The sequence below is a fragment of the Watersipora subatra genome, chromosome 7 (genome assembly GCF_963576615.1).
Source record: "Watersipora subatra chromosome 7, tzWatSuba1.1, whole genome shotgun sequence".
NCBI classification, from domain to species: domain Eukaryota; kingdom Metazoa; phylum Bryozoa; class Gymnolaemata; order Cheilostomatida; family Watersiporidae; genus Watersipora; species Watersipora subatra.
Window position 1 is genome coordinate 14533422 of NC_088714.1, and position 15005 is coordinate 14548426.

Consider the following 15005-nt stretch of genomic DNA (forward strand, 5'->3'; position numbering starts at 1 on the left):
GATTAGTAGACTTTGCTACAGCTGCTAGAAAAAACTCCTTTTGAACTCGGCCAAATTGGAAATATGTATAAAATTCTAACAATTCTGCTAAGCCACTAAATAAAACTTTTACTAGGTTCTGGTGGGCACGAAGACAATGAGTTTTCTGATTTTAAAAACGAGTTAAAATGGATGACCAAATATGTTATGTTTATGCTAACTTATAATGCCTTAAGTTCTGTTTTATTCTCCTAATTCTGGCACTAGTTAAGTCTCTTTATGAATAGTGTTTTCTCCTTTCTCAAATATTTTCCATAACCATTCAGAGTGAGTTATCAGGCAATGAGAAGCAGAATTCTATGATTCTGTAGTAGCTTACTAAAGTCAATATACATGTCAATGAATATTTTTCCCTCAATGTCCTGCTGAAATTGGGGTGCGTCCTATGCAGAAATTCATCTTATTAGCCATCAAATACGATACTTGACCTTGCGAGAAACGTAATGAAAACTCCTAACATACCGATGTGTTTGTGTATCTACATTCTACCTCCATAGGTATCAATCTATTCACAGATAAGACATTATATCTAGATATAAAGTGGCAAAATTGTACAAGAAAAAGTGTTCACTTGATAATGAACTTAGAAATGTGACAGGTACAATGATTCAAACAGCATACAATATCAAGTCAACAAGTTTGCTGATTTGGAGAAACTGTGGGTTTAAAAATTAAGACAAAATTAATGAATTACCTAAACAACTAAAAAAAATGGAAGTACGGTTTTAAAAACACTAAGTAAAAATATTCAAAGCATTTAGTGAGAGATTTATGCTGCCGGACAATTATTATTAGGACAAAATATTGAACAAAAACCTTGAAATTCAATCCTCAGCGCTACAATAATAAAGACAAGCCTATACAGTCAAGACTTGCTAAATAAGTGCTGTGAACACGATATAAAACAATGAGAATATCTAGCAGACGTCTCATTACACTAAAAATATAAGTAGTATATTTACATACGATTCAGTAAATACTAGTAGCTAAATGCTGCCTATTGAAGGCTGTGTAAACGCTGTAAATATACAATACTCTGATTTTTACAAAGATAAATAAATTATAGCTACTGAAACACTCGTAACGACTCTTTGGTAAGCAGACCTCGGGAGAGCTAAGAGAAGGCTAAGGATTCGATGAAGCCAGCTTTAGAAGTCCCAGTAATCATTCAGCTTGTAGAAGGTCATCGGGTTATCCTCCGCGTCGCTATCATAGCCGTAGACGATGGGAGAAAGAATGTAGAAACTGTAAAACAAACACATGCTCGGTCGAATTTTAGTTTTCTGAATTGTTCTTTCTTGATATTTTAACAGAGCAGGTAAGATAACTCCAAAACATCTCTAAAACCGATACAAAAGAGCATCGATCACACGACTTCTACAATCCTACTCATAACTCCTAATGGTGCTTAATGCAAACATGTCCTCCATAGCACAAAATAATAAAGCCGCTATGATCACAAGGGTTCAGTGCTCACTATGATCACAAGGGTTCAGTGCTCCCTATGATCACAAGGGTTCAGTGCTCCCTATGATCACAAGGGTTCAGTGCTCCCTATGATCACAAGGATTCAGTGCTCCTATGATCACAAGGGTTCAGTGCTCCCTATGATCACAAGGGTTCAGTGCTCCCTATGATCACAAGGGTTCAGTGCTCCCTATGATCACAAGGGTTCAGTGCTCCCTATGATCACAAGGGTTCAGTGCTCCCTATGATCACAAGGGTTCAGTGCTCCCTATGATCACAAGGGTTCAGTGCTCCCTATGATCACAAGAGTTCAGTGCTCCCTATGATCACAAGGGTTCAGTGCTCCCTATGATCACAAGAGTTCAGTGCTCCCTATGATCACAAGGGTTCAGTGCTCCCTATGATCACAAGGGTTCAGTGCTCCCTATGATCACAAGTGTTCAGTGCTCCCTATGATGTACAAGGGTTCAGTGCTCCCTATAATGACAAGGGTTCAGTGCTCCCTATGATGTACAAGGGTTCTGTGCTCCCTATAATGACAAGGGTTCAGTGCTCCCTATGATCACAAGGGTTCAGTGCTCCCTATGATCACAAGGGTTCAGTGCTCCCTATGATCACAAGGGTTCAGTGCTCCCTATGATCACAAGGGTTCAGTGCTCCCTATGATCACAAGGGTTCAGTGCTCCCTATGATCACAAGGGTTCAGTGCTCCCTATGATGTACAAGGGTTCAGTGCTCCCTATAATGACAAGGGTTCAGTGCTCCCTATGATCACAAGGGTTCAGTGCTCCCTATGATGTACAAGGGTTCAGTGCTCCCTATAATGACAAGGGTTCAGTGCTCCCTATGATCACAAGGGTTCAGTGCTCCCTATGATCACAAGGGTTCAGTGCTCCCTACGATCACAAGGGTTCAGTGCTCCCTATGATCACAAGGGTTCAGTGCTCCCTACGATCACAAGGGTTCAGTGCTCCCTATGATCACAAGGGTTCAGTGCTCCCTATGATCACAAGGGTTCAGTGCTCCCTATGATCACAAGGGTTCAGTGCTCCTATGATCACAAGGTTTCAGTGCTCCCTATGATCACAAGGGTTCAGTGCTCCCTATGATGTACAAGGCTAACATGAGAGGTCACAAGACATGTGTAACATTACTTTTGCTCTTGTAGCCAATGATCCCTGCATTTTCGGGGCGATGTGGAAATTATTTCTCTAAATTATTATTTTTCTATTATTTATGAAATGAATGAACTTGGTAAATCTAGCTATTTTATATATCATTAAAAAGGAAATTTTGTGCTGAAAACGATGAGATTTCAAGTTTGAAAATATACCAATTACTTCTCCAATTATAAAAGATTACGTGTTGCTGTGTCGAATTTTGAAAAAAAATTGAAAATTAATTCCCACTTTAAAGAGTTATTGAATAATAAGCTTGCTTCCACTAATAATTGTCAAAATTGTTTGATGCGAATATTTATTAGCAAAAATAGCCATAAAGCCCTTACCAAGCCCTTACAAAAGGTAAGCTAACCATAATGGTTATATTGTGCATCTGACATTCTATGATTTTCCGAGAAACACTCGTCTCTCTGGAACTGTTGGCAGTCTGAGACAAATGTTGCAGTCAAAAGTAACTAAAACCCTTCAATTTCTCAAACGAGTCATTTTTAGCTTACAAAATGTATTGTGATGTCAACTCATAGAGAAAAAAATTGCAGACAAGTAATTACGCGATGGTTAATAACTTAGTCGACCAGTTCAACCGCAGTTGAATCAGGAAATGGGGTAGTACTTTATCTCACCTGTAAAAAAAACATCTATGCACGGCTGCTAGAACGTTTTGTAGATATATTTTATTTGCAGTTGGAATATTTTTAATTGGATGAAAGCATAGTTCGTTCACACATATGAACAGTCACATGAACAGTTCAATTAACGCGTAAACACCAGTCACAAACCATTTCTTCAACGGCAAAACACTAATGCTACACACGTGCTAGTGCACATACCCCATTATGTATTCAGTTTACCTGATAAAAGAGAATCACCTATCACCTAATTATACTTTACAAACTAACGGACTGGCTGAGGAAATGTCAACAGAGTAACATACCTGAGCAAGGAAACAGAGCACAGAGTTCCATAAATAGAACAGCTCAAAACCTTGCCAATGAGAGAAGAAGCAGCCAATCTCCGGAGAAGGTGATCAACAGACATGCCTGGTAAAAACAAATGTTTACTTATTATTGGATATTTCTACAAATGGAACTGTTATAGCCTATGTAATATTTGTTTACGTAATAGACAAATAATCTATATATTTAGTTAATCTATGTAGTAGTATGTTATAATCATTATATTATTCATAATGTCTCTTAAATATAAATACTAAAAAGACACACTAGTATCCGTACCTACGAGCTGACCTCTGAAGGCCAAGCGAGTATATTACTGTAGCTCTACTAAATTTGTTGAATATCAACTAAAGTCAGCAATCTGACAACATAGCATTAGTTCCAAATATACAGTTTAGTTGGCAGCGACTGATTCTTTATCATATCATACCTTTTGAACAATGTTGTTTCCATGTGAAAACACTTTCCACTGCATATTAACTAGGAACAGTGCAAAACCATGTATTGAAGAACGCAGTAATAGCTTTTGACTAGATCTTCAAGATGCTATGAACAGCAGCACAGAGAAAAACAAGCAATGTATTAAAAAACAAGCTATTTTTCGCTTATGGTGAAAAATAGCACTGAGATGCTGATGTGAACCTGTAGCCTGCTTACTGCAACAGAGTTTATAAAGCAGCAGAGGAAACACCTACCAGTAAACATAGCACTGAAGACATAAGCTGGGAGGTAGTGGTGAGCATAAAGCACTCTTGTCATAGGATAGAATGGGAGGTAGTGCATCGCGTACCCTGATAGCAGAAATCCCAGGCTAGAGTAAGTGTTTTGTATAGCCATATCTTCAATGCCTGAAAAGTAACATGAATGATTTATCCAGAATATTCTAGTGAATGTGTTTCCCTATCAACAAAGAGCTACTCCTAACATGTAATTATTAATATCATATATAACATAAAATCCATTAAGATAATACAATTAGAGTCAAAGATAAAGAAAACATACTAGGATTTGTATGATAAGCCTTGGATCGCTGCTGCTTCACCATGTCACAGAGGAAGACTATGAACACAGGAACAGCTAAGACTAGAATCATCCAGTGTGTAGCTGGGTTCCCTAACATCAAAATATGAGGCTCGACACTGAAGAGCTGTCCCTACAAGAGCCACTTAAAACTAACATCGAGGAAAAATGCGAACTGGATAGCAAATAATATGACTGATTTTACTGGAGCAGACTTAATTACAAACACAAACCATTCTAACCTTCCTGAGCCTTAAGAGAAGCTAGTAGGAGGAACTTTCCTGAAAACACTAAAGCAAAACTGGAGCCATTAAAACAAACCTTTGTATTCTTGTTAATTAAAAAATTTTGAAGTACAAATAAAGTACTAAAATGTATTTGTGCAGATTTAAATTCAAATTGTACATTAACCAAGCTCAGTGTCAAAAGTAATTAAAGTTGGGCCACCATGTGAAAAGAAAAGTTTGTACTAGAGCTAGGATACCTATTGAACAAGTAACATCAACTAGTGAACTGCACCATATTCTCTGCCCAATACAATAACATTCTTTATTAGTCCGATGAAATGAGAGTGAGTAGAGCCCAAATCTATCAGAAATAGAAAAGTTACTAAAAAAGAAGATAACCGACATCATTATCGTCGTTTGTTGCTCTGACAATGACTGTTTCCATTTTGATCTAACGCTTTACCTGCAAACTATTTTATTTATTATCAAACTTAGTCATTGGTAAAACTGAAATACCACCAAAAATAAGAAAATAAGTCATAATTCAGTCACAATTTTTACCCTGTGAGCTATTGGCCACATCCAAGGCCTTGAAATGAATTCCGTATCAGCCTTTGGCCTGAGGTCCCGATTATTGCTGACCATCAGTGTGTGTGTCTCCATCAGCTTGAATAGAAATCCTGGCTTAGAATGCTTCCAGTCAAGCCTTATATCTACAAAAGAAATGATAGAATCAGACATCTCTGGTTGACAATAGCGTCTGCAGTTGCCGAGTCCAGCAGTTTCCAGCATCTCAGAACAAGCAAGCAGAAACGGTAAAATGATGACAGTGGTACATGTGTATGTAAATGGATCGCTTGCCTTGGTCAGATAGCAGCTTTACCAACAATTGCATAGAGCATTGTTTATGCTGAGACGCATGACTCATTACTAATCATTCTGAGAACAGCCGTGCCCTAGTGTTCGAGAACGCTTGACCTGCAGACAACAGGTGGCGGTTCAATTCCCAAAAAGGTCACTAGTGGTGACAAGAATGACATCTAACCCTAAATTGCTTTCTACAACTGGGTATGTCTCCAGTCATCGAGGTTTCCTTGCCACTGGACTCAGACATGTCCAGCCAAAATCACAGAATCAATGTTTGTGTAACGATACTCTTTAAAAATACATACATCTTCTGCATGCTGAAAGCTAAGCAGACATACTCGGTTTCGAGGGATTGCCCACATACATACTACTCATTTGTTGGAGCCATTTGGCTGATCAACCAAAGTGGCTGGTGGTGATGATCAGCCATTGGACCGAATTGCTGGTTAGTAGAAGTATTTGAGCAGCTGGCAACCATTGGAATGTCTTTTCAGAACTTACCATTGCCAAACTATGAAACGGACATATTTAAAGTTTCCTGTGTCAAACTATAGAGAGGAAAGAGGAGCCTGGAGGACTATAGGAGAAACCTGACAATCTCACAAAGGTTAGACTTACTAGGCAACCGTGAATCAAATACTTCCTCCACATTCCACTGCGAGCTAGAAGTGACAATCTTATCAGGGTTGCAAGTCACCTCTTTTTGCTCTTGACCCCTACAACCAATCTAATCACAAATTACATATGCTACAACCGACCGGTTACATCCTGTATTCACATTTTTCAAAAGTACTATCCAATATTTTCAGCAAAAAATCATCATTGTTTATTGCTCATATATTTTAACTAGGTGAATGCCCGGCGTTGCACAGATGATAAAGTTGAGCTACTAACTTATAGCAAGGGCCGTGAAGCCAGCTTGAGGTAACAGCATGTCACGGTGTTACGCATCGGTTACGCTAGTAGTTTGCAAGCACTGCATAAATATGTGTCTAATTACAGGGGAACCTCGGTTTTCGAACGACTCGCAGTTCGAACAAATCGGAGTCCGAACAAAAAATTCAAGAAGTTTTTGCTTCGTAGTTCGAACAAAAATCGGAGTTCGAACACCGGTACAACGCGCGAGTGCGTACGTTAGGGTGGGATGCTGAGCGGCGTACGGGTGTAGATCGCTATCTCCGTGACCAACTGTTGTCGCATTGTCCGAGATTAAACAAATGTGTAGCAAATGGGCCGAGTTACAGAATCTCGTCGAATTCCACCACCCCGATAAAGCTGCAGTCACCAGAGTCATCAATGACTTTAACGACACTATCATGAACCACTTCCGAAAAGTGCTAAAAAGAAGGCAGAAGCAAGTGTCATTGGATAGATATTTTAAGAGAAAAGAACATCCTGTAGCCGAGTAAAAAATCCTATTCATAATTCTTTTCTTTATCCTTTTTTATTTTTACACATTCATGTTAGCGTAATCTTTCGTATGGAAGATTACGACAACGCGAATGTACGATTAGCCTGGGTTACATTTATGTTTATGTTTTTTGTGTCTTTGCCATTTTGCTTAACATTTTCTGAGATATACATTGCTTTTTATGTGTTGGTCAGCATTTTAATGGGCAATTTCATGCATAAAATAATGTATAAATTACTAAAAAGGTAAACATTCAGGGTGTTGGGAACGGATTAAAACTTATATAAATTAATTCTAATGGGAAAACCTGTTTCGGATCTCAAACAACTCGGTTTTCGACCAACCTTCTGGAATGGATTGTGTTTGAGAACCGAGGTTGCACTGTATTACTTAGTATTGCAAATTTATCGCTATAACTAAGCATCTGGACGACACATCACAAACTCTAACGACAAACACTGCGATTTATATATATATATATATATATATATATATAGATGCAGTGAGTGATTTACTACAACTACATGGTATATGAAACAGTCAATTATTATTCAAATAGTATTCATGATATTAGAAGAAGATTTTACCTTAGCCATACAGATAGAAGCGCATGGAAAAACTATGGCATGTACTTAGCGCATGCTGATATAACTACATAAGATCCCTATGGCATATATATATATACTCAGTATTATCCCAGAAGGAATTCAACCAAACAGGGAAGACAAGAACTAAAACCACTCCGAGCCACTTTTAGTTTTTTGCCTTTTAGCAACTTACAGAGTCGGCTTCATATAATCTCTATTTATGGTAGATTTGATCTCATCATAGCATAAAGTAAGGTTCTTATAGAAAGCAAGAGTTTACAGTATGATGACAGAAATTTGGTCAGCTACTATGAACATGGCTCATGTAGCACAACCAAGCTCATATTTCAATGTATCCGCTGCTTCCTAGAGCTGTTTACCAGAGAACGAATTGTTATTGTCGCAATTGGCCTTACGGCTAAAAAAATTTATTTTCTAGCTACTGATGTACTTCGTGTTTCACGTCATGACATGCAGTATGTCATGACGAAAGTTCTTAAAAACTGTTAAAATACATATGCATTGCTCATTCCTATTTAAGTGTTGCAAATAGTTTTGCCACTAAGGTGATAGACTGGCTCTGATAGACCATTGAAGATGCCTGAGATAGGGAGAAATTCAACACCCTTAAGAAGATTACGTGAAGCAGAAGAAATACTACAGCTCCCATTACAAACAGCCATCGAGTAGACAACTTGAAAAAAAACTAAAAAATTCTTACAAGTGCTAGTGTCATAAAAAAGATACTTTTTACCGCGAGTACTCCTGTGAAATAGTTTACCATCACATGTACGAGTGCCAGAAATGGTTCTAGTCTCTCAATATTTACTTAAAACGTGAACAGAGGTCAAGTATGATAAGCGAAGGCTGGATTTAGGTATCTGAAACATATTACTATAGGAGGACTGACCTTGTTCATCAACTGATTAACAGGTTGCACAATTTTTCAAATGACTGATAAATTTTGAGTTGAATGGTGCTATAACTGCTGACGCAACAGTAGTTCTCATGCTGGATGAACAAAGTAATTGAAAAAAGTTCTCATATTCGAACATAGAAAATTAAGGACAGCCCAACCTGGACGTTAGCAACAATCTGTTCCACAAAACTGTTCCGAAACGATTTTGTTCATCAAAAATAATGTAAATAATTTAAACCTATTACAAGATAACAAAATGACTTCCGTAAACATTTTGACATTATTTTTCACCATAAGTAAAAACTCTCTTAATTAACAGACAGAGCTAGTTGAAGGTTCTATTTCCTTATCAGTAGCAGCTCGTAGGGCCTACTGTCACGTAGGGCCTACTGGAACCCCAGTCTCTGTATTTTAAGTTAAATAAAAGAGTAAAAAAGTGTTTCATTGTAGTAGAGAATAAAAACTACACGAAATAAAGTCAGTATTTTAGAACGCGTCTGCATACAACGATTCAACGCTAAAGACAACAAGAGAGCATCAGCTGCCAACTGAATCCTGTCATTGAGTTTCCTCGGCTTATCTTCAGGTCTTTAAGTTTCGAAGCCAAAGGTCTAGAATTCTTTTTTGTGAATCATGATTGTTTTAATATTTGAGACGCTTGAAAACAGAGGCTGGACAGTAATGCATTGAGAGATGAAGTGAATAACTATACCAAGCTGGCAATTTTTTGCCTCTGCTCTCAAGAGAACAATCCTGAGTCTGGTGGACCAGCTGCAGTACAGTATGTATTGGAGTTATCCGACCCTCATCTTGTAGCCCAGATGTGACCTTTATACGGAACAAATTGTTTTCATCAGGACTAACCTGCAAGTATTGTTAGTCATGCATCACTCATGACAACTACAGACGAGGCGTCTAATAAAATAATCTGCAAACTCAAATCAAACCGTTCTATTGCCTTTTTTTGTTGTTATATGATCTTTAGATGGCATAATTAGGAAAAACTTTGTCTGAAATGAAATTATTGCCAATGAAGTAAGATATATATAAATATATATACCATTGTATATATTATTATAATGATTATATATTATATATAGTGATTACCAACAGCTAAGTCCTTTCCATATTATACTATACAAATATATATATATAAATATGCATATAAATATATGGATAAATATATGTATAAATATATATAAATATGTATGCAAGTATATGTATAAATATATATAAATATATATGTATATACCATATTTTTATCGTAGTTTATAAAAGTTAATTTAAATTGTTAAAGTCTGAGAGTGTTGTGTAATTGAGAATAGCCCCTATAACTAATTTAGGCATCAATATAATTATGTAGTCTCCTACAAAATTTAGCTATTTCTGTTAAAGTTGGGCACAAAAATAATTAATTACATTAAGTTATTATTGATAAGAGCTTTCAACATAAAAAATTAGTGCAAAAACTTTACATACTCAATTTCACAAAACTTTAAAACAGCATTAACAAGGCTTTAAACTGTATTTCTAAGGAGAATAACAAGTAGAAATAAAATAAAAGTTACTGAATGTAATTATTGTATAATATTGTGGAAGGTAAAGCATACAGCAACAATATGCAATCAACCATTGATTTACCATCACATCAGCATACATATTTCTCGACCCACCATGTAAAATTTAGGCAGATATTTGATGTGATATCGAACATAACTTCGGACACCCAAATTTTCACAAACAATTACATTTAGTATATCAGTAAATGTATGTAAGCAGCTCTATGTATTCCAACAGTTTCATTCTAGGATGATTCAAGGATGATTCTAGGATGATTCTAAGATGAATCTAGGATGAATCTAGGATGATTCTAAGGTGATTCTAGGATGATTCTAGGATGATTCTAGCATGATTCTAGGATGATTCTAGGATGATTCTAGGATGATTCTAAGATGATTCTAGGATGATTCTAGGATGACTCTAGGATGATTCAAGGACGATTCTAGGAAGATTCTAGGAAGATTCTAGGATGATTCTAGGATGATTCTAGGATGCTCGAATAATGTTACGCAGTACTTTGTACTGGCCTCTCATGGCTATAAAGTGATGGATTCCAAACTAGTGAAGTGGTAGTAGAGCTGAAAAAGGAACCGATTTCCTTAGAATTAAATCAACGAAGCAGCAATGAGAAGCAGGAGCAAACATTCTCAAGTAAATTGTTTAAAAAGTTTCAAATACTGATTGAAGCCATCTAGTGGTTATCGGAAAGAAGTGAAAGTGATATAAAGAAAAGAAAGCTTTAAATAAAAAAACAACATCAAATATAAACTAAAAAATATAAGTAACTTACGGCAATTTACAGTTCACACAATAAACCTTACTCAGAGTTTCTATTTTACTTCAACATGTGCACTGCCTTTCTTCAGTATCCAAGGCTATTCCTATGTTTGCAGAGGCAACTGACAATGAAGCCTTTTTTTTACAGATTAACACTTTATAAACTTCGTAATTTAAGGAACAAATCATATGAAATACTGTGAACGCTTATAAGAATCTTTGCTCGGATCATGCAAGAGTTTCGAAAAGGAAACGAAGCAGATCAGCTTACTACATTGATGTTACTCAGTACATGCAACTTTTTCACAGATAAACACCTGACATGCTCACATGTAAAATTTATTACCACATCTAACTAAACACTCACCTGACTAGCGCTGTAGGCTCCAACCTCATTGTGAATCTTTGTCATCGCTGATGATTTGTCATCACTATGCAAGTACTTATGAGTTCTTGAAATCAAAGGGAAAATAACTCAACATATGATAAGAACAAGAACTCAACATATGGGTCATGATCACAGAAACCATGGTTAAGTCGGGATTGTAAGATTTGGAGTTATTAGCATTAGCAAAAGGAAAAAATTCTCACAGTTATTTTGCAAAAAAAATTTTGATTCTAGCTTAATTACAGCAGATTTTATGGTCAATAAACTGAATGCGCGTTTACCATTAGTGCGAAAACATAGTTCCGAGAAAACTGGTGTTAAAGTTTGAGAAACGAAAACCACTGCCCAATTTTGTTCACATTTCAAAACGTCATAGCAACCAATATCAAGAGGTTGTGATATTCATCTAAATTTCTGTTTTTCTATTCAAAAATTATGCTGAATTCAAAAATCTAAACAGATTTTAGCTAGTTGTCACAGAAATAGCTGTATATTTATAAGAAAATGTATTACCTAATTTTGTAGATATTTAAAACGCTTGGCAGTACCGCGATATCGGGCACAGCCAAATCATAAGCAAAATCTTTAAAAAAGTAACAACAGTAACATATTGCACACGATCGGTCATACTAATACTCTGATCTGGAGAATTCAAATAATTATTCTTATAATTAAATATGATAATAATCCTATAAAATCGAATAATTGTTCTTATGATTAAATAATATAATAATCTTTTAAGAATTGTTAAATTATCATCGTAATTCCCTTTACTTTTACTGTTTTTGACATCAGTTGGAATACCACAGTGCTGTTTATAAGTGTCCAAAATGTCAGAGTTATCTTTAAAATCAGCAAAAAAGAAACGATTATATTTATCGGACGCCATTTTTCAGTACTTCCTGTTTAGCTTAGCAACGGTTTTAAGAGGGTTTTTCCGAGGGTTGAAGACTTCTATTGGCTAAACTGACTTCAGATTCAGAAAGATCACTTTTTGATTGGTCCAGATGCACGTGTTACAAAAATCGTGACCAATATTATAAATTCAGTTAGTGCAACTTCAAAGTCGGATAAGTCAACTTCGTGAGTTGCGACTTAACCATGGTTTCTGTGACCGCGACACATATAATACTTATACATTGTAGATTATAAAATATATTATGGTACTTTATGGCTACTGGAGCCAAGGTAAGTTTTAACCTACTGAGTGTGCTTGAGTCTGATCAGGTCTCCATCTTTGACAAAGACAACTGAACTCCTCTCTGTCGTCCAATCCTCACTATCCTCAGGCACAACTATCCAGCGATTGTTTAAATCCCTTAGTCCATAGGTTGTCACCTGCAGAAGAGAAATGTTTAAGACCTGTAGATCCATCTGCAGCTTTACCAAGGAAAGTTACCATCCTAATTCGAATGACCTCGTATATAATGAGACAGGTTTAAACCTTTGTCTTATGAAACCATAAAATATAAGACCTTTGAACATTTACACAGTTCAATTAAAAGTTGAGTCGCACACAGAGCAAGACCATTTAGTGTGAACTCTTTGAGATTCTGGTAAACAGTATTATCCAATACCTAGTTTCTGCATCAATCTGAAACGATTGGTTCCATAATTCTAACAACAAAATCTAGCACCCGATCTCCAAAAAACTGGAGAGTAAATTTTGAGTGAGGAACTACACATATTGAACTGCTTTTAAAACAAAGATTTCAAGCTACCAGTAACCTGTAGCTCCATGATATACAGTGAAACACGGATAACTCAAACTTCAAGGGACCGAGCAAAAGTTTTCGAGTTATTAGAGCGTTCAAGTTATCAGAACAGTCATAAGTGCACGTATTTATCAGTAGATACATGTACATATACAAACTATATATCAATCAAAAGCATAGATTGCTTGTTGCAAGTTAAAGGGTCTGTCGTGTGAAGTTTTAAACATTTTTAATCAGAAAGTATAGACATTTTTCTATCACTTGAGATTTGTTTGTTGTTTTAGGTGATGTGACTGCCAGGACGTTCTCAGATTAAAATTGGCAAAACTTGATCGCGATTAAAACGCTCAGAAAAAATACATACGTATATTTCTACCGAGCATTTTAACCAAGATAAATTTTGCAGTAAGTCAGTTATCACAAAACTGCTTTACTATTAAAAACCCATTATCAATTTTGCCGATATTACTTTAAAGTTATCCAAATTTTACCTCGCTTTCTTGCTTTCGGAGGGCTTATCGCTAGGCGGATGTTTGGTAAAATTTGATTTTTGCAATCCTTTAGAAAAGTCGTTAATGAAAATATTTGCCGATGTTGGTAATAACGAGGCCTAAAAACTACTAAAAGTCGATGTTTATCTCTATGGCTTGGAATAAAGTGATATTCTAAAGCGATAGTAACAACCATCTCGGTAGCCGTTTGGCAAAAAACTGTTCGAGTTAACGGAGTTTCGGTCGAGTTATCTAAAGCCATTTATTATTGCGTGGGAACGGACCAAGCAAATCCATTCGAATTAACCATGTGTTCGATATATCCGAGAGGGATTTATCCGAGTTTCACTGTACATTAGAATCAAACTTCAATGATCTGTTGTTTTAGCTTACTTGTTCCACAGCATCTGTAACTGCACATTTTTTTTTGAGCAAGTCTGGAAGGTGTAGAGATTAATTTTAGACAATCATATTATTAAAAATTTAACCGAAAATGGCACTCGAAGACAGTTTAAGCGGCTCTATTTAAACATTATGTAACGCTGCCGCAATCATGTAGAAATTAGAGTTTTGTTTAGACAGCATCTGTCATGACCGCAAATGTTGTAAACATCCGTGTAGAATATACCAAAAATACTGACATACTACAGTACCTGCTGAATGGCGGTGTTATGGGGGTACATAAAAGGATGGGAGTGCAGGTACCCGCCATTTGGTCTATAATTCTTCAAGGTTATTTCTGAGCCGTAAGCTATATCTACACGAGAAAATACAAAAGGAATGTGATCGTATATGTGAGCTTAATCACACACATTGTTTACTCTACGTATGCGTGTTCATAGCACATGAAATTGGCAAGGTGTTTCAGGAAGTGAAATGCACTATACACTCAATGTATAGCTATACTATTTACAACACCGTTTACACTCAAATAAATATACACTGAATTCATACAAACAGTCAAACCTAATTCAGACAGTCAAACCTAATTCAGACAGTCAAACCTAATTCAGACAGTCAAACCTAATTCAGGCAGTCAAACCTAATTCAGACAGTCAAACCTAATTCAGACAGTCAAACCTAATTCAGACAGTCAAACCTAATTCAGACAGTCAAACCTAGTTCAGACAGTCAAACCTAATTCAGACAGTCAAACCTAATTCAGACAGTCAATCCTAATTCAGACAGTCAAACCTAATTCAGACAGTCAAACCTAGTTCAGACAGTCAAACCTAATTCAGACAGTCAAACCTAAACTAACAGCTTAACCAAAAACTAACCATTGTTCTTCTCAGGGATATATATTGGATTCTCAGGGATATATATTGGATTCTCAGGGATATATATTGGATTCTCAGGGATATATATTGGATTCTCAGGGATATATATTGGATTCTCAG

At 36.3% G+C, this 15005-nt stretch overlaps 1 protein-coding gene across 1 annotated transcript in view; it reads right to left on the bottom strand.

Moving 5' to 3' along the window:
* Positions 1 to 518: 518 nt before the first annotated feature.
* The window catches only part of LOC137401136 (protein O-mannosyl-transferase 2-like), a 30000-nt gene continuing 15513 nt past the window's right edge, over positions 519 to 15005 (bottom strand). Inside the window, exons 10-19 of the mRNA XM_068087509.1 lie at positions 14259 to 14362; positions 12604 to 12737; positions 11379 to 11463; positions 9387 to 9538; positions 6376 to 6473; positions 5452 to 5603; positions 4646 to 4796; positions 4339 to 4491; positions 3622 to 3727; positions 519 to 1284 (exon numbers count right to left, since the gene is read on the bottom strand). Coding sequence (XP_067943610.1) covers positions 1188 to 1284; positions 3622 to 3727; positions 4339 to 4491; positions 4646 to 4796; positions 5452 to 5603; positions 6376 to 6473; positions 9387 to 9538; positions 11379 to 11463; positions 12604 to 12737; positions 14259 to 14362 — 1232 coding nt within the window. The 3' untranslated portion in view covers positions 519 to 1187. The remainder of the gene's footprint in view (positions 1285 to 3621; positions 3728 to 4338; positions 4492 to 4645; positions 4797 to 5451; positions 5604 to 6375; positions 6474 to 9386; positions 9539 to 11378; positions 11464 to 12603; positions 12738 to 14258; positions 14363 to 15005) is intronic.